The 21,038-nt window shown below is 25.6% G+C and overlaps 1 protein-coding gene across 2 annotated transcripts in view; it reads right to left on the bottom strand.

The window, feature by feature from the left end:
• LOC107071521 (semaphorin-1A) overlaps nt 1-21,038 on the bottom strand; it is a 246,998-nt gene that overhangs the window by 18,847 nt on the left and 207,113 nt on the right. For both annotated transcript variants that reach the window (XM_015330571.2, XM_015330572.2), the window contains exons 5-7: nt 20,496-20,583; nt 3,231-3,335; nt 19-107 (exon numbers count right to left, since the gene is read on the bottom strand). In XM_015330571.2, coding sequence (XP_015186057.1) covers nt 19-107; nt 3,231-3,335; nt 20,496-20,583 — 282 coding nt within the window. The remainder of the gene's footprint in view (nt 1-18; nt 108-3,230; nt 3,336-20,495; nt 20,584-21,038) is intronic.

Below are 21,038 nucleotides of genomic sequence, written 5' to 3'. Positions count from 1 at the left end.
AAGATAAAGATGTCTTACCTTGCCACAGTTCATGTACTCGACAGCAGTTTCACGATAGAAAAAGAAAACGTAATCCTCGTAAGCGAACGAGCTGACAAAATTTGGTCCTAAAACAAAATATAAAAATGTATTTTCATTTGTTACATTTGTTTAACATTTTCATTTTTAAATAATTTATATATAATCATTTGAACACTTTTGAGTGCTGAATATTTTTAAATAAAATGTTTTACATTAATTTTCGGCACATTCGTGACCGCTGACGTGAATTCACATTTTTTCAAGTTCTATTCCTGGTTACCATTGACGTGATTCACGTCATTTTAAATTGTACAAATTTATATTTATATATTTATAATTATAAATTAATATAATATTTATATTTGTATTTATAATTATAAATAAATTAAAAATTATATTTATATATATAAGCTTATATTTATAGTTATTGCAATATAATATTTAACTAATTATATATCTTATTATATATTAATATAATTTATTATTTAAATTTATATTTAAATAATAAAATATTTAATTATTTTTAAATATTATATATTGCAAATAACTAAATATAAATTTATATATAAATATAATTTTTTTTTAAATATAACATATAAATTAATTAAATAATTCATTATTTTTTCCAGTACTCAGTATAAAAAAATATGCCAGCCACGAATGTGTTAACAAACACGTATATGCATCGATAGACCACTTTTGTAATTTTTATCAAACACATATATGCGTCCATAGCATTCTAAAGGTTAACATAGTATCATTTTAAAACTTTCAAACATACTTCCTTTTTTATTCCCATAACAAGAGGATACTATTTATCCTTTTCATACTTCCGACAAATCCTTTTCCTAATTTCCTCAAAGGCTTTTTTTTCTTCTTTTTTAAAAAACAAATAAAACAGAAAAACCTTTCTACCATTTTTCACGTACTTCTTCTTCTGTACTTTTAATTTTCACAATAGATAGATCCATTTAAACTTTCAACCAAATTACAAATTATAAAACAACTTTTACAAATTTGACTCGAGACTTTTCTTTTTTTTTTTTTTTCTTTTTTGAACAATCCCTGTAATTAGTACTTACCAACTTAAACAAGAATATATATACATATATATTGTACACGTATTTTCAAAACGTGTAAACTAAAACTTCTCAAATTATTTATTCTAATTCAGAGATGAATTCATATTGCATTCTCGTTACTTTTGAATCCGACACGTAACTCATACAAACACACACACACACAGACATACACACATACACTCATTCTTTCTCTTTTTATTTTCTTACGTACGTGTTCGTTTTAATTTAAAAATAATTCTACGTTTAAACGCTTTAATTACACGTTTTTAGCGAGTCTACGCTAATGATTCGTGGAAAACGAGGTAAATCATAGGAAAACTCACTAACCTAACTTCCTTTTCTTTTTTTTTTTCTTTCTTACATATACACACACACAAACACACATACTTATACATTGGTTTATACTATGAAATGATAGAAACTAAAAGATTATCGTAAAACGTATTTGAAAATAGTCAAACTCGATGGAAATAGAAATCTAACTGAGGGGGTAGGTAAAGTTTATGGGGATATACGCAAAATACAGTGGGTACGATATCTCGATCGTTGAAAATGATTTATAAGCGTGACACCGATGAAGAGAGAGAGAGGGGGGGGGAGAGGAACGAGGGAGGAACGGAGGAAGGATTGGTCAGAAGAGGAAAGGGCAAAGGGTGGTGGAGAACACGTTGGTTCGACATTCGGTAAAATTTCGTTACTAAAATCGGATAAAAGATGAGCTCTCGTGTTATCGAAAGAAGGGTTGGCGAAAAGCGAAGGGAACAGGAGGAAAAGGGGCATGTGAACAGAGTAGGGGGATAGTTTGGGGTGAAATGGGATGGGATGGGATGGGATGTGGGGGTAGGTCGAAATAAATCGAAATTTCCAAATAAATTGACTGTCGCATTCGTGTTCGCTGATAAGGATCAAATACCAACATGTCGATAACGGGGGTGTTGGAATTGATATTTGAAAGGTGGATGAGGGGTGATAAAGGGTATGCAAGGGTACTGGAGGGGTGGGAGATAGGTGCCTAAATACTAATTGTAAGTTTTATTCGTTCGTTTGTTAGTTCGTTTATTCATTTGTTCGTTCGTTCGTTCGTTCGTTCATTCATTCGTTCATTCAAAGTACGTTAAGCGGAAAATTAACGACGAATGGGGTAATATTCTTTCGACAGAAAATACGTGAGAAGGGGTAGGTGGAATGGGGGATCTTTTTTAAATGATGAGAGAAAGAGAGAGAGAGAGAGAGAGAGAGAAACGAATAAATACTTTGTCGATAATTAAATTTTCATTTTCAATTCGTTTCATCGTCATTTTCATTCTCATTTCATTGCTCGACACATTTTGTATCGTACCTATTCATTTTTTTTTGCTTCCTTGTAAAATTTCTCTTCTATCTTTTACATTTTTATTTGTACTTATTGGAAATTATTTTTGAAATTACAAAGGTTTAGTATTTTAATTAACATAATGATTGAACGTAACGTAATAGCTTTGTCATATCACGTATGATGGTTATACATTTTGTATATTAATTTTAAACCATTTGTTATAGTATTTTTTTTTTTTTCATATATTTATGTTGAAGATTATTCTCTTGTAATTTTGTTAGTTTTTTTTTTTCTTTAAAATTTCTTTATATAGAACAAACGATACGTTTTTGTTTGAACCATCCGCACACCGAATTGCATTTGATTGACGTAACGTTATATCAAATGCATTGATTTTTCACACTCGATTTACGGATATCGAATTGTGTAAGCTAGTTTTACGCAGACACTCTTTGTCTATTCGTATTGACATTTTGCGTTTGAATGTTTTTTTTTCTTTTCTCGTATTTGCAAAATAATTATGAAATAGGATGGATGTAGTAAATGTTGATGTTATAAATATTATTATTATAATTTAAAACAAAACTATGTGTATGTGTGTGCAGATTACACAAGTTAGAAAGTGAATATTTAGTATTTTACATGAGAACAAAATAAATGTTTAAAGATTGAAATTATTCAATGTTAGACATTTAATGATCGTCATAAAAATAATAAAAGATTAGAAAATTGTTCATTATTTTATTGATGAACGATGACTTAAAATAATTTATATTTATGTATGCATATATAATAATAATAATAATAATTACCATTCAATTGATTTAAATCAGATCGTTCCGTTCGTATCTTGTCCCTTAGGATAAGGGGCGCACCTCCAGTGAAATCCGCAACTGTCGCAGCGTATAATTGTCCCTCTGAAACACAGAAACGTTTCTCCTGTCAAAACGTCACGTTGAAGACGATTTACCTTGCGGCGTAACGTTTAGAATGGTTAGTTAGGGGTGAACGGGTGTAGGGAAGGGGGTGTCCAAGATGACACTCTCAAATCAAAGTTACAATTATAACAGGGCTGCTTTTGGATTACGTTTTAAAGACAAACCTTTAATTTAATTAATTTTCAAACGGTAATGGATTAAAATTAAATAAAATTACCATGGAATTATTAACAAAAAAAAGAAAAAACAATTTCATATTATTATAATATATATATAGTCGATATTTATGCAACCCCTTTGTTTTACAAGGGTGTTGTTCAAATACGAATCATGAATTACACATATCCATAAAACATTAAATAAATTAATGAAAAATATAATGTTTTTTGAATGCTAATGAAAATATATTGTAATATTTGGGGTGGAATTTTACAAGGGGTGCCCTTTTGGTATTTTGGGATTCCACGTAGACGCTTAATCCGTCACTGTTTTCATATCCTCTTCGTTTCACGCTAATTGTAAAATGAAGGTGGTACAAAGCACTCGTGGAATCCTTCACCTTTCTCATTCTACTCATCATCTTTGAGAAGAACCTTCCCTTCCCCTCTTCCTACCACCTTTTCCTACCCCCATTACAGCTGTCTTTCAACGTACTGCTATATCTACACTCCCATTACGCGTTACGAACGCATACCTTTCCCCTATATGTGTTGTAAAGGTTCCTTCAAACTATTCCTACACTGTTCAACCCTCCTTTCTATTGAAATATATATGTATATGTGTGTATATGTGTATGTGTGGACGATATAGGGATAGTTTTCTCTGAATATTAATCATTCGCATTATAAGGTCAACGTGACACACACCATTTTATTAATAATTAATTCGTTATGTTATAAAATGAATCTGTTTCATAAAAATTGATTCGATGATTTATTTCAGATTAAAAAATATCAAATTAGATTTTTCTTCTTTTATATATATATATATATATATATATATATATATATATATATATATATATATATATATATATAAAATAAATTACAGTACGCAAGTTTCTAAAAAAAAAATATGAAAAAAATAGGAAAGTTAATCGATAATATTCTACACTTAAATTGTTTATTATATAAAAACATTTCTTTTTTTTTCCTTTTAAAATTATCCACACGTAGATAAAGACAAGTAACAAATCCAATTTTTGTCCACACTAATTAATTCTTATTTTATTTTTTTTTTTATTTCGTTTTATCGAATTTGTAATGAATATAAATAATAATAATAATAATAAAAAAAAATCTCGATATTATATCTATTATCTCATTTAATATATCATATTTTAATTCTCATTTTTATTCAAAAATTTAATTAAAATAAGAAAAAAACTTAATAACCATTTTATCGATTATTTACTTTTACTTCATACATATACATATATATACATGCATTTTTATACTCTCGTATATTTTTTTTCATATATTATCCAAGTTATAATTAGGAAAAAAAAATATATATATATATAATTCGTATTATCTATTAATTCATTATACAATTTAAAATTTATTTCATTTATTACATATATAATTCAACTTGATATAATTAATAATAACAAAAATAATATATTTCGTTATCATTGAATAATTCATTACATATTATTATTACTTTTATATATATATATATATAATGACAATCCCCAGGAGACGGTTATCTTTATAAAGGTATACGCGAGATGAATAGAGGGTTGGTAGGAGAAAAAGGGAAGTAAATTTCGTAATTTGTTTGACGTTTAATACCTATCGCATTGAGAACGTGTAGGGACAAAGCAAATAAAATGGAAAATTGAGAGGATAATCCGTTGTTTAATATTTGTTATTTCACGTCAAACCAACCTCTATTTTCGAGTATGGACATTCACATACAAAAAGAGAAATAGTGAAACAGAAAGAGAAAGACAGAGAGAGAGAGAGAGAGAGAGACGATTACATATATATATATATATAGAAAGATAAATAAATAGAATAAGAGAGAAAGAGAGAAAGAGAGAGAGAGAGAGAGAGATAAAGAGAGATAGAGATAGGAAGTAAAATTTTGTTATTTACCCTATTTCCACGAGCGATTACTTAATTACATTTCTTGCGGCTCCCTTTGAAAGTAACATTCGCGAATGTTTGCGAATCGTAACGAACGTTCTGTTCTCCCCAAAACTCTACATGCATGTATATATGTATGTATGTATGTATGTGTTACTAGTGAACACATATATAGTTCTATTTCAACCTAGTACCCCAAACCATATTCTATTCTTCTCTTTTCCTCTACTCTTCCTCCAACTACCACCACCACCACCACCACCACCACTATCCTACACCACCTTTTCAACCCCTACTCTCAGGTAACCCCGTTTTCAAAAGCAAGCACTGAAAATTATTTATTCTCCTCTTTTGTACGTGTGGTACAACAAACAAGTTCTTCCATGAGAAGAACGTTTTCGATGAGATACAAGTTAGTGGGATGGATGATACCACACGTGTGTTTAATTTACGACACGTTTCTATACAATTCAACATTGTAAAATACCTACGAAAATTTCTAACATATATATATATATATATATATATATATATATATATATATATATATATATATATATATATATGTATAAATGTAATAATAGTAAAAGATAGTAAAAGTAATAGTAATAGTAGTTTATTGTACTACACAAAATGTTAGGAGTGGGGGAAATACACATACATACATACATACATACATACACTCATACACGAAGGACACGAAAAGTTTGCGGAATGTGAAATCGAATTTCAACTGTGAGAGATACTCGAGATTCCTCCTCATTCTTTCTCCCCCGACCCTTTCAACCCCCTCATCTTTATCTATATCTCTATCTCTTTCACATACAGATATATTTCAGTATGGAGGGAGGGGGAATTTATTCAAACGTTCGCGTAAAAGGGGTGAGGGCGGGAGGGCTAACACACAAGTTTTCGGTTATTTCGAAGAAGAAGATTTCACATTCTCTTCAACCCCACCACACATTCACATTTCACCCTTATCCAATCTTTTTCTTTCTTTCTTTCTTTTTTCTTGGGTTGATCTTTTAGAAAGAAGTAGTAAAAATAGTGGAATAAAAAGGACACTGATATGTATGTATTTCTTCTACTACTACTACTATTACTATTACTATTAGTGTATAAAGAAAATAAAACACACCCTTAGGTAGTGAGAGATACTACTAACGTGTATTTGAAAGTACATTTTCGTATACACAACTAACTCTCAAGTAACCAACCAACTTCTCATCCAACCCCTGCCCCCTCCCCCTGCCCCTCCCTCTCCTCCACCAATACCAACACCAAGTTTTTCTTCTACGGTGTACTACTGTATTTCTATATTTCTATTCACGTTCTGTTTTTTTTCGTAGAAGAAGATCTTTCCCGAAGGTCGTGGTGGCATCATGTTACTATTTCTCGTGGCGTTTTCATATTTTACGTTCAAAAAGCACGATGGGATTTTGAGCATGGTGGTGGAATGGCAGAGGGTGGCACCAATGTCGTATTCATACGATAAGTGTATATCTATATCTATATATTTATATATGTGTATGTATATATATATAGTAAACCCTACTTGGTCGTATATAACAGACGAAGTAGACGTTAGACTTAGGGGATGAACGTGCTCGTTGCAGGGCTACAAATCTACGGTGAGCTCACTGGTAACACTGAAGCCTGCGAATACTCACATATTCTCTATCTCACTCTCTTTCTATGTTTCTATGTTTCTATGTTTCTCTTTTACTCTTATACGTCTCTTTCACGTCGTGTTCCTAATACCTTATATGAAGAAAATAGGTGAGAGAAAGAAAGGGTTACCTGACGTATCTTTAGTCATCGTTAACTTTAACATATAACTCTGTTTTCTAATAAATATTATTTATTAGATATATATTGAATAATGAGTATGTTTGTTATTTGTTTAAAATATGATGTAGTTAATATTAGTATTTGAATATTATAATATACAAATTTAATATATTAATAGAATATTAAAAGTTGGATAATGTAATATTATTAAGTATTTGAAATATATTTTTATAATTTCCTTATAAATATTTTATCAAATAATTTTAAATATTAAGTAAGTTATATTACAATTTTAATATTATATACAAATTTAATATAATAATTTTAAAATATTAGAAGTTGGAACACCTAATATTATTAAATATTTAAAATATATTTTTATATTTTCCTTATAAATATTTTATCAAATAATTTTAAATATTAAGTAGGTTATATTGCAATTTTAATATTATATACAAATTCAATATAATAATTATAAAATATACTAAAAGTTGAATAATATAATATTATTAAATATTTAAAATATATTATTTCTATATTTTCCTATAAATATTTTATAAAATAATTTTAAATATTAGGTAGTGTTAATATTACAATTTTAATATTATATACAAATTTAATATAATAATTTTAAAATATTAGAAGTTGGAACACCTAATATTATTAAATATTTAAAATATATTTTTTTAATTTCCTTATAAATATTTTATCAAATAATTTTAAATATTAAGTAAGTTATATTGCAATTTTAATATTATATACAAAATTAATATAATAATTATAAAATATTAGAAGTTGGAACACCTAATATTATTAAATATTAAAAATATATTATTTTTATATTTTTTAATACATATTTTAAAGGGTTTAATATACAACAGAATGAAAGGAATTTTGATGTAAGTTAGACAAACGTTACGAAAAACTTCTACGTTACGAAAAATTTATGTGTCATATTTTTCGGTTTTTTCTTTTTAAAAAGGTAAAACATAAAAGAGAAAAGCTTGAAGGGGGGGGGAAAAGAAAATCATAAGAATGTAAAAAAGAAAAGGGTTGAAAATGTGAGAGAACTTTTCGGAGTTGTACAAACAATTCTTACGTAGAACCAAACCCTCTTTCCGCGTTTAAATGACGATTTTGTCTTGAACAAAAATTGAATCACTCTTTGTTCAAGGAAAAATAAGAGAGAGAAAGAGAGAGAGAGAGGAAAAAAAGAGAAAAAGATATAAAAATATAAAAAATAAAAAAAAAAATAAAAAAAAGGGAAAGTATTCTCTTTTTCTTTATTTTTTTTTTCTTTTCATTGTAGAAAAATGGCAAACTACATGGTGTCGGAAAAGCAAACGCACGATCGAGCAAATGATTTCCTCGTTTTCTCCAGTTTCACGGTATGTAATACATATATATATATATATATATATATATATACATACCTATGTACATTGTTTCATTGGTGTAAAATATCAAAGTTCTCCCTCTCTCTCTTTTTATTCTCTTTCCTTTGATTTTCATTCTCGTGAGTGCCGAGTGAAGGGTAAAAAAAAATCCGATGACATTCGTTGAAAGAGTCACGTTTGTTCGGAATATAAAAAAAGGAACAAAAAAATGTAAAGAAAATGTAAAAAAAAAAAAAAAAAAAGAAAAGAAAAAGTATAATGGATTAAACGATAAGTGTATTAAACGTTTTACTAAGGGTTAATATCAAATTGAAAATAACTATTTTATACGATAAATTTTATTATACGATTAGAAATAATAATTCAATTAGTCATAATTTTTAAAACGAATTGATATATTATTTCGTAATAAAAGAAAAAAATATTAAAACGACATTTACGTAAATCTTTTTTTTTTTTTTTTTTTTGTATTTGATATTTGGTGATATGTGTCAGATATTCAAAAGAAAAGAAGAAAAAAAAAATAATAACAAACAAACAAAAAATCCTAAATATCCCCTGTGATCGATGCTATTGCGTTCATTGAAATGACAGGACAGAATAAATAAACAAAAAAGAAAATACCGCGATAAGATTTTTATCATCGCGTTTTGTATCGAATGTATGCTTTTTTAATAAAAAAAAAAAAAAAAAAAAAAAATTGGATACCCCAGAGAGCTACGTTTATTTTTTGTTTTCTCCACTCAAACCCTGCCCTATCATCTTTAAAAAAAAAAAAAAAAACAAAAAAAAAAAAAAACATGGAAGAAAGATCGTAGGGGGTCAGGTCAAATCTCGTTCAATCGTAATTTTATTGAAGCACATTGAAACTTTTCGTAACCAATTTGAAAAGGTTATTGTATTCGATTTCGAACGGAACTAACGTAAAAATATTTATCCTTCACCCTCATTCTATTTCTCTTGCCACCCCCCCTCCTCATCCCCCAATTTACATTGGTACTTTTACATATTCGTGTCGCGAGAACGCAAATTTTCACTGCAAATGGAATGCATGTACAACTCTTTTTCAAAAGCTACAACGTTGTTACGCTTCGAGAGACTGTTAATTTGTTTATCACGAGACCAACCCCCTACTACCCTCTTACCACCACCCCTCACTCCTCTCCGGAAAATGAAATTAAAGTAGAAAGTATGTAATATCGCGTAGAAACGCCTATCACGGTTTACTGATCACGAATATACAGTAACAAATGTATGCACATGTATTTACAAATGTTGCTTCATCAAGTTGAAAAATCAAACATTATTTTTCTTTTTTTTTTTTTTGAGAAAGTATTTTCGAATCATTCATTCATACTGAATGAAAGCTTATTTTTATTAAAAAAAAAAAGAAACAGAATGAGAAATTTATTTTTCGAACGAAAATGTAATATTGAATTTACGGTTTTACTGATAACACCATAATTATATCACTGAATTGAAAACTGAGATATTATTTTTGAGAAAGTAATTAAAATCAACTCCCATCTCCCCCTCCCCCCATATATAGTATGGGATGTGGGATTTTATTTTTAAATATTTCATTGAACACATCACTGAATCGAAAATTGAGATATTATTTTTAAGAAAGTAATTAGAATCAACCCCTTTATAAAACCATGGTGCGTGGGATTTTATTTTCATTTACAAACACTTTAATAAAAAATATATAATATATAGTATATTATATAAATATTATATTATATTATATTATATATTTTATATATATTAAATATTAATATAAATAAAATTATTATTAATTTATATATATATATAAATATGTTATATATATATATATTTTTTTTTTATTAAAGTTTTTATTATATATATATATATATAGTTATATCTGTTATATATCTTGTTAGATATATATCTATATACATCTAACAAAATGAAAAGAAAAGTAAATAAATTGTTTCATATCTTTCCTATTATTTTTTTACTAAAGTTACTCTTGGGAAATTGTGTACAAATGTATATACATATTGTATTTCAAAGTGTGTGTACATATGTGTGTATGTACGTATTTAAAATAATCAACTTCGATTGTAATTACGTTCGATAAAGTATTACATCGAAACAATTTTACTCGAGCCTTAATAATAAACGAGATGTGTTTTTTTACTCTCTTTATCTATTTTTCTCATACACACATACATACATACATACATACATATATATATAAACACATATTTTCTCTTTTGCGTGAGAGTATGTTATAATAGAAACGAGATAGGATATTTCTACGAAATTATTTATTAATATCGAACCTTTTTACAATAACTTCAATCATCATTTTCATTTTCTCTTTGTTCATTCTTATTTTCTTTGCTATTGGTTGTTATCTCTTTCTCTTTCTCTCTCTCTCTTTTTTTTTTATTTATATATTTTTTTTTTATTTTGTTATAGACTGAAATCAATTGTGATGTATTATATGAACCGATCAGTTCGTAGGTTTCGAAAGAATACACGTCGCGATGTATGAAGTTACTTGTCCGGATAGTTTTTCGTAAGGTTTCGTTTGTCAAACTGTGAGCCCTCGTTCAACTCGATTCATTTTATTTTTACGAGCTTAGGTAACGCTTGTAAAAACAGAGAGAGAGAGAGAGAGAGAGAGAGAGAAAGAGAAGATAACAAAAAAAAGAAAAGAAAAAGGGAGTTGGATAGGGGTTGTAGATAAAAGTAATACGATGGGGATTCGTAGTAAAGTGTGTTTTTACGCACGATCATTTACTTCTTTTCTTGTAATATCTTTTATCTTTCTTCTATCAAATTGCGATACTTAGATAAGGGTAAAGTTAGTATAATAAAGTAAGTAGATAATACGCGTCTTGAAAAGTTATCTAAACTAAATGAGAAACATCTTTTACTTTCGTATTGTCAATCTAACTATTCTCTTATCTCATCTTCTTCTTCTTCTTCTTCTTTTAAGATTTAAAGACATTTATAAATTAATGTTTTTAGATGTTAATAATAACATTAATAAATAAATAATATAAATTATATTATAAATAAATAGTCACAATCAATTTCATGTTAATTTCATTAAATTTCTTGTTTAAAAAAAATTATAAAAAAAAAAAAAAACGAAACAGAAATTGATTCATTACTCATAATGTATAATATATAATTAATAATCAAAAATAAATTAAAACAATTTGTATCTATAATTAAACAATTACTACAAATGTTATAATAAATATGTTGATTTTTAAGATAAAAATTGATAATATATTACATGAGATATTACTAGTAATTAATATTTAGATTATTGTCATATGTTCTATATCCTTACATGTATTCCTGCATTCTTTCTCTATCTCTCTCTTACATATATTCCAAATACATATATACACCTTCTCTTTCTTCTATGTACTCCAAATATGCACGTATCCTTTTCTTTTACATATATTCTAAATACATATGTTAATCTCTCTCTCTCTCTCTCTCTCTCTTTTACATACACTTCACACATAGTATCTTTCTGACATGCATTCTACATATACATACTCTCTCTTTCTCTCTCTCTCTCTTACTCTCTCTTTCTCTTTTATATACACTTCACAATTACTATCAGTATCTTTCTAACATGCATTCTACATACATATGTTTTCTCACATATGCATATTCTCTCTCTCTCTCTCTCTTTCTCTTACATACACTTCGCACTTACTATCAGTATCTCCCGACATATATATGCTTTCCTATATATATATATATATATATTCTCTTTCTCTTTCTCTTATATATACTCCACACTTACTATCTCTATCTTTCTAACATACATTCTACATACATATGCTTTCTCACATATGTATAATCTTTCTCTCTTTCTCTTACATACACTTCACACTTACTATCTGTATCTCTTTACATACATTCTACATACATACATGTTTTCTCACATATGCATATTCTTTCTTTCTTTCTCTTACATGCACCTCATACACACTATCTTTATTTTTCTCTCTTTCTCTTTCTCCTTACATACACTTCACACCTACTATCTGTATCTCTTTTTCTCTTTTACATATATTTTATATTTACTATCTCTTTCACATATTCATACATACACTTCACACCTACTATCTTCTTTCTCTGTCTTTCTTTATTTCTTTCTTTCTTTCTTACATACATTCCACATATGTATATTCTCTCTCTCTCTCTCTCTTTCTTTCTTTTTATTTTACGATCTGTTTCTCTCTGTTTCTCTCATCAGTTATCACGTAGTGTAAATTCTAGCAAACCCCATGGACCCATTAGGAAGAGAGAACATAGACGGTAAATACTCATGAGTCGACTGACACGTTCTTGCGGCTTTTCTGACTAATATGCGAGAACTCGTACGTATTACATATCCTAACATATATATATCTATTTCTATATATGTATGTATGTGAATATATGTATGTATATATGTATGCAACATACGTTTTCTGCTAACCGATGCAACGTCTGACAAGAGGAATAGATAGATGCCAGTTCATTTTCTTCTACACCCCTTTTTACTTGAGATCACATTACCTATCGCGTTTTGCCACACCTTCCTGTCACCTTCTTTTAACCTTACTCCCCCCTCTACTCCCCATACTCCCCCCTACTCTACTCCCTTTCCCCATACCATATCACATGTAGGATACTTCTATCTTGCTTTTATTTCACGCACGTGTGTGTTTTCCTACTGACGACGATCTTGATTTTCTCTTTTCCTCCATTTTATTTTTGTTTTTGTTGATTTTTTGAAATGTTCAAATAATTTATTTGAAAGATCAATCTTGATATATTTATCGAAAGATTGTTTATAAGAAAAAATTCAATATGGATTGAATAAAATAGAAATGATCAATATTTCGATCTGATAAATAATTTATTAGGATTTGTCTATGAAGTTTTTGTAGAATTGTCATTGATTTTTAATAAGACCGTCAAAGATGAATAATTTAATTAAAGAAAAGCAAAAAAAAAAAAAGAAGTAGAATCAGGAGAAATAGAATTTTGCTTGAAATGAAAAATTAATCGAATGTCGGATGTAAAATACAAAAAAAAAAAAAATAAGATATCGTTCGTATAATTTTAATTTGTTTTGATAAAATTATATTTAATACCGATTGTTATTGATATAATTATAATATATTAAAGTTGAGTAAAATAATAATAATAATAATAATAATAATAATAATAATAATAATAATTTAATATTATAAATTTATTAATTTAAACTGTATTAATTTATATAATTAAAATAATATTAATTTAAATAATAATAATTTAATATTCTATTAAACAGTATTATATATATAAATATATTATTATATTATATTATATTATTATATATATAGTATAGTATTATATATAATTTTTTTATATAATAATACTATTGTATAATAGTATATAATATATAAAAATACTATATATATATACAATATATAGTATATTATATATAGTATATAATACTAATAATATTCTATATAGTACAATATATATATATACAGTATATTAAAAAATATTATAAAGGTAATATGTTGCATTATGAGTTACAAATTATAAAATATTTTAATTTGATATTTCTTTTTTTTATAATACAAAATACAAAGAGTGAATATTTGTATTCACTTCATTGGCTGTATCGTTTCAATGAACAATACCTTTGTAATTTGTAAAAATAAATAATCGAAAACGTTATGGGTGTTGTTTTTTTTTTTTTTTATTCTCTTTTTTACTTTTTTTTTTTTTTTTTTTTTTAAACAAAAAACGTAAAAGAGAACACATACGTCGATTTTCATTGCATTTATTTCTACCATTTCAACCCCCACTGTACTCTTCTGTAAAAACGATGTGTGCAAATGCAAAGTTTTATTGTTAAAAAAAAAAAAAAATAGGAAAAAAAAACAAAAGAGAAAAACACTGGATGATTTTTTTGTTGTTCTTTTTCTTATTTTGATTGCAAATAAAAAAAAAAAGTCTCGAAAAATATAAAAACAAAAAAGAGAAAGAAAGGGAGAGAAAAACGTTTGAGGATTTTTTGTTTTTGTTTTTTGTTTTTTGTTTTTTAGAAATATTCCAGTAACGCCGAATCGTTTGAAGGGACTACCAGGAAAATATAAACACATGAATATATTGTGTACAACGATAAAAGTTAATATCTGGCAATGGGGAAAGCTTGAAAATCTGAAAAACAAAGGTAACCATCACTTGCTGCTTTTTTATCAAACAATTTTACGCTTTTTCCATCCCCATTATAACAAAATTGCATTGCAATCGGATACACCTAGCTGATTTTTATTTTTTATTAGTTAAACACGTGCATAAAATATAATCCTATGGGTTTTTTTTTTAACACCAATATTTGAATATTATTTTTATTTTTGTCAAACTAATAAAAATAGAAAAAATGATAAAAATATTATCACGTTGACTAAAAGAAATCTTAAATTGTTTTCTTGTATAATTCTTATATATAAATAATTAAAATTATCAATTTTAGTAATTAAATTAATCTTAATTACTAATTTTACTTTACTATTTACTTTTGTAAATTTAATTTATTATTATTATTAATTACTAAAATTAAATGCATTAAATTATTTCATATAAGATTTTTAATTAACCAACTACCTTACAATTGCAATCACATATCAACATAATCTGTAATTATATATATATATTTTTATAATTAATAATAATATATATTTTATTTTATATTTAATATTAATATATATATAATATAAAATTTAATTATATATTATACTATTATTATTTAATTATATATATATATATATTATTTAATTTTTTATTTATTATTAATTAATTTATTATATATATTTATAATAATATTTTATAAATAAAATATAACAAATTTATATTTTATTTATATATTATTATTTAAATAAATATATTGTAATATATATATATATATATATATATATATATATATATATATATATATATATATATATAATACATGCTTTTACAAATATTTATATAACTATATGCAAGTATATGTAAATAAACTTAGCCCTTATTTATATAGGAGCTTTTAGATAGCCCCTATATAAAAAAATATATAAAATATCCTATTACGATCTTATTATATATCTTTATTAAATAATTATTATTATAAACTAATTTATATTAATTATATTATATTATATTATATTTTAATAATTACTATATTATTTAATATATTATTATAATAAAATAAAGTAACTAAAAAAAAAAAATAAAAAAACTCTTACGAATTAATTCCAACACCTAATAAATATAAAAATAAAGAAAGAAAAAAACAAAATGTGATATAATACTAACGTGAATACGAAAGGGAAAGAAATGGGGGTTGGGAGGGGTAAAAATCAGCGTAGTGAAGAGAAAAAAATAATGGCGGGTGAGTGGATATTGCGTGTATGGTTGTCACGCATGCGGAACTTATAAGCACTCGTGACACGACGTGTGCACTCGTTGAGTGCTTTATGCGTGCTCATCCTACCTACTCCTGTCATTTTGTTTTCTATGTATATGAATATAATACATATGCATATATAATATGTCTCACTAATACATATGTGTTTTATTTATGTATGGATATGTGTATATGTATGTGTGATATGGGTTTCTCGGATCATCTGTAAATACACGTCAGTAACACACACCTATACTCAATAACAATAGTTACACCTATATTCACATATCTAAAACACGCGAGTTCATATATACATACATACATACATACATACACACACACATTTACAAATTGGTGTATTATATTTGCATGCAGGTATAATTGAAATATACTGGGTGTCATATTTTAAATGATACAATTATCTCTGATTATTTTTTTTTTTTGTTGTATTTATGAGCAAATTTTTTTCATAATAATAATAATTTATATTTTATTAGAAAAAAATATTTGCAGAATAATTGTAGAATATTTTATGCAAGTATGTTAATTATGATAAGTTAATTTATTATTATTATTTTTTTTTTTTAATATTTTATACGATTTATGTAATGTTAACAAGCTCGTATATATTTTGTGATTGAAATTAAAAAAAAAGAAAAAAATAGAATAGGTATATTATATTTGCATGCAGGTATAATTGAAATATATTGGGTGTCATATTTTAATGATACAATTATCTCTTATTCCTTTTTTTCTTTTTTGGTTTTAGAAACTAATGTTTTTCATAATATTAATTGATATTTTATTAGAAAAAAATTTTTGCAGAATAATTGTAGAATGTTTTATGCAAGTATGTAAATTAGAATTAATTGTTTCCTATTTTTTAAATAATATATCTTACGATTTATGCAATGGTTACAAACTCCTATATTTTTTTCGATTGAAGTTAAAAAAAAAAATAAATAAATAAGAATAGAAAAAAATGTCACACAGATGAATAGTTTAAAATTTAGATAATATTATACATTCACGATTCATACTTTTTTTTCATTTACTTCTTCTTCTTCTTCTTTTCACAAGTGCAATAATGCATGCAAATTGAGGAGGAGAAGGAGGAAGAGGAGGAGGAGGAGGGGCCTTAGGGGGAGAGGATAGGTGAAATATTTCAGGTGTTAAAATTAGGTTGTACACCCAGTAGGTTTCATATACATACATACACAGAGACAGACATACATATACATATATATCTATATATATATATATATATAATATGAAGTATAGAGATAGGGAAGGGGTTGAGGAAGGTTGGAAGGTACGGGGGTAGGAAAGGGGTGGTTTAGGTCGACCAATAACGACGACTACGATGACGACGAGACCACTCGCGTTGGACGAAGGATCGTGGAACGCTCGAGTACCCAATTCACTTTGTCAAAACCATGCGGTTGTCCCCTCTGATAATGTACGATTGGAAAATGTATTTTACAGCTATTTCCTGACGAAATGTATTTTTAAAAAATACCCACACACACACACACATATATATATACGCACGAATAGAAAGAATAAAATAAAATAAAATAAAAAAAGAGGAAATAATATTTCGCTAATGTAAAGAGAAGTTATATTTAGGTTTTGTTTTTATTTTTGTTTCTGTTTTTATTTTTTAGTTTTGGTTTTGGTTTTATTTTCTTCTATTTTCTAGCGTGTAAAAATCAAGAGGGTAAAGTTGAAAGAGAGATATTATATTTATTAATTTTTTTTCTTTTTTTTTTTTCAGTTTGACGTTTACACTACACGACTGACGTGTGTAATTTTTTTTTTATTTGTAGGTTTTTTTTTTTTATTCTTTCTTACATTTTTTTTTTAATTTATTTATCATATATATATAGGAATATTAATTTCGATATTGAAAAGATTATCAATGATTTATTTTAATATTAATTCTTTTTGTTGTTTTCTATTAATCGAATAGAATAAAAAAATATGTATATCTGTAAAAAAAGAAAGTCTTTTATTTTAAAAATATGTATATATATATATATATATATATATTTTTTTTTTTTATAGTTGGTGAGAAAATATTTTCTAATTTGAAACTTGGATTATTGAAAAATAACACATCATCACTGTGCATTTCTTTGACAATTTGAATAATAATGTTCCTTTTATTTTTATTTTTACTGTACACTTTTATATCACACTTCATTTTATTATCCCTTATTATTATTATTTTTTGCCTGATGCATTTTTTTTTTTTTTTTAGTAAATCTAACAACAATGTAAACAAGGGATTAACTTTTATAAAAGAATAAAAATAAAAGACAAAAATAATAAAACATACTTCTCTATCTAGTGATAAGTTTTGTTTTAAAAATATCAAATCAAATCAACGAGAAAATGCTCTCATAAATTGTTAATATAATAAATTACAAAAAAAATATAATTATATAGAATAATTAGAATAATATAAAAATATAATATATATAAGTATGTATAGTAACATTTCACCCTATTCTCAACCCTATCGGGGGGGGGGGTAAGATGTAAAAGCAAACGTCAAGTATCTTTTCTTGTCCTTTTATTTTCATTTTTTTTTCCCTTCGAATCCGGAAAAGCTTTTGACTGTGTGCTTTTTTCCTTATGCTAGCGAAAAATGGAAGGAAAAAAGAAAGAAAGAAAGTAGAAGAAATAAAAATAAAAAATATAAAAAAATAAAAACCAAAAAAACCAATGTAACAGCATTAAAAAAAAAAAACAAACAAAATAAAACTGGAACAGATAGGAAAAACAAATAAATAAAAAAGGAACTAGGAAACTAAGGAACTAAGGAAGGAAGAAAGGAAATAAGGAAGAAAAGAAAGTAACCAAGATAGCCTTAGAGTATTCCCCATTTAAATACTCCATCCACCCATCCACTCCCATACCCTACAAACCATCCTACAAACCACCCTTTTTCTTTCTCTTTCTTTCTCTTACTTTTTCTCCTATCCTATTTTTCTTTATCTCTATTTTCTTTTTATGTATATCTACATGTTGTGCATACACCATCCACCTACTCCCTTTCTTCTTTTTTTTTTTTTTTTGGTGAGGGGAGGGAAAACGAAGTCAACATTTAGAATCCTTTCGTATAATTTTCACACAAAACACGCCCGAGATGTTTAACCTCGGCTTGGTATAAAAAACAAAAAACATAAAATAAAATTTTACGAAAAAAGGAAGAAGAAGTACAAAATTAAAAGAAAGAAAAAAAAAGAAAAAAAAGAAAGAAAGTAAGAAAGGAAAAAAAAAGGGAAAAACAAAGGGTTTAACACAGTGCTCTCGCGTGTTAGCACATAGATAACAACAACCCCCTAGTGAACTCGATTTTTTCTGTATAGTACATTTTTCTTCTTTTCTTTTTTTCTCTACTGTTCTTTCTTTTTTTTTTTTTTTTATTTATTTCTACTACTTTGGAAGATTTAAAATTGACGAAGAAATGTAGATTTGTTTTATGTAACATATATTAATTCGATAAATTAATTAATTAAACATATATTAATTTTATATTAATAAATGGAATGATTGTTTTCAACAAATTTGACTATAACCATATATATATAATTAAAAATATATTGTTATTGTTTTATAATTAAAATAATTGAATTTTAAATTACAATAAGGGAAGAAATGTTTTAATTAATTAAGTTAAGAAATATATTTATAAATTCAATCTATTAATATATAAAATAATAATATATAGAAATAATAATATAATAAATATTATAAAAATGTATTATAATATAATAAAAATAATGTTTAATAAATAATAAAATATAAAATAATAATATATAGAAATAATAATATAATAAATATTATGAAAATGTATTATAATATAATAAAAATAATGTTTAATAAATAATAAAATATAAAATAATAATATATAGAAATAATAATATAATAAATATTATAAAATTGTATTATAATATAATAAAAATAATGTATAATAAATAATAAAATATAAAATAATAATATATATTTATTTTAAATATATTTCTTTTAAATTTAATAAAATTAGTTAAATAAATTTATTTAATTAATAAATTTCTTTTATTAACGATAAATTTTTCTAAATGATTTATGTATTTCTATAAAACGATATAAATAAAATAACAATAATAAAAATAATTTATAATAAAATATATATATATATATATTACAATAAAAAATTAATTGTTTTACAAATGATAAAAAAAAATTTTATTTCACGTTAACGAGTTTAAATAATTTTCATAAATTCACTTCCACAAATTACTTTAACAATAAATAATAAACTACTATTCCAATATATATATATTTTGTATTTTAAATATGGTAATTATATTTGAAATTAGCAGAAGAATAATTAGAAATAAAATTAGTATTAATTAGTAGTCATTTAAATGCTTACCAACAAATACAGCTGTACTGTTGTGTCTTGGATCGTGAGGACAAAGACCCAAAGCTTCCATTTCGCTGTTTAACGTATAAGTGCCATCCTGGAATACAAATTAGAAAAAGGTTTTTTAAAAAACGTTGTTTATATTAAATTATTAACATTTCTATTATAAAATATTCGAAAGTAATTTTAAAATAAGAAACAAAACAAAACAAAATATACAATGAATAGAAATTAAACTAAAGAGTAAAACTGATGATTAAATTCTGATTGATTCTAATGATCAAATTCTGATTGATCCTGATGATCAAAAATCACAAATATCAAACAATAAAAAAGAAGAAAGAAAAAGATGAGAAAAAGAAACAGAAGTAGAAGAGAAGTTAGAAAAAGTAGAAGAAATAGAATCAGAGAAAGAATTTAACAAAGTCTCACACTCTTTTTCGCTATTCGTGCTCGTTGAAAAGTGAAAAGTTTTTGTGGCGAACGATCGGCTCTATCTTTTTCCTATCTTTTTCTTTTTCTTTTTCTTTCTTTCTTTATTTCTTTCTTTCT

This window comes from Polistes dominula, unplaced genomic scaffold, assembly GCF_049000335.1.
Source record: "Polistes dominula isolate Pdom_NZ unplaced genomic scaffold, Pdom_raw_medaka contig_11, whole genome shotgun sequence".
Lineage (NCBI taxonomy): Eukaryota > Metazoa > Arthropoda > Insecta > Hymenoptera > Vespidae > Polistes > Polistes dominula.
This window is presented reverse-complemented; position numbering and strand designations above follow the sequence as displayed.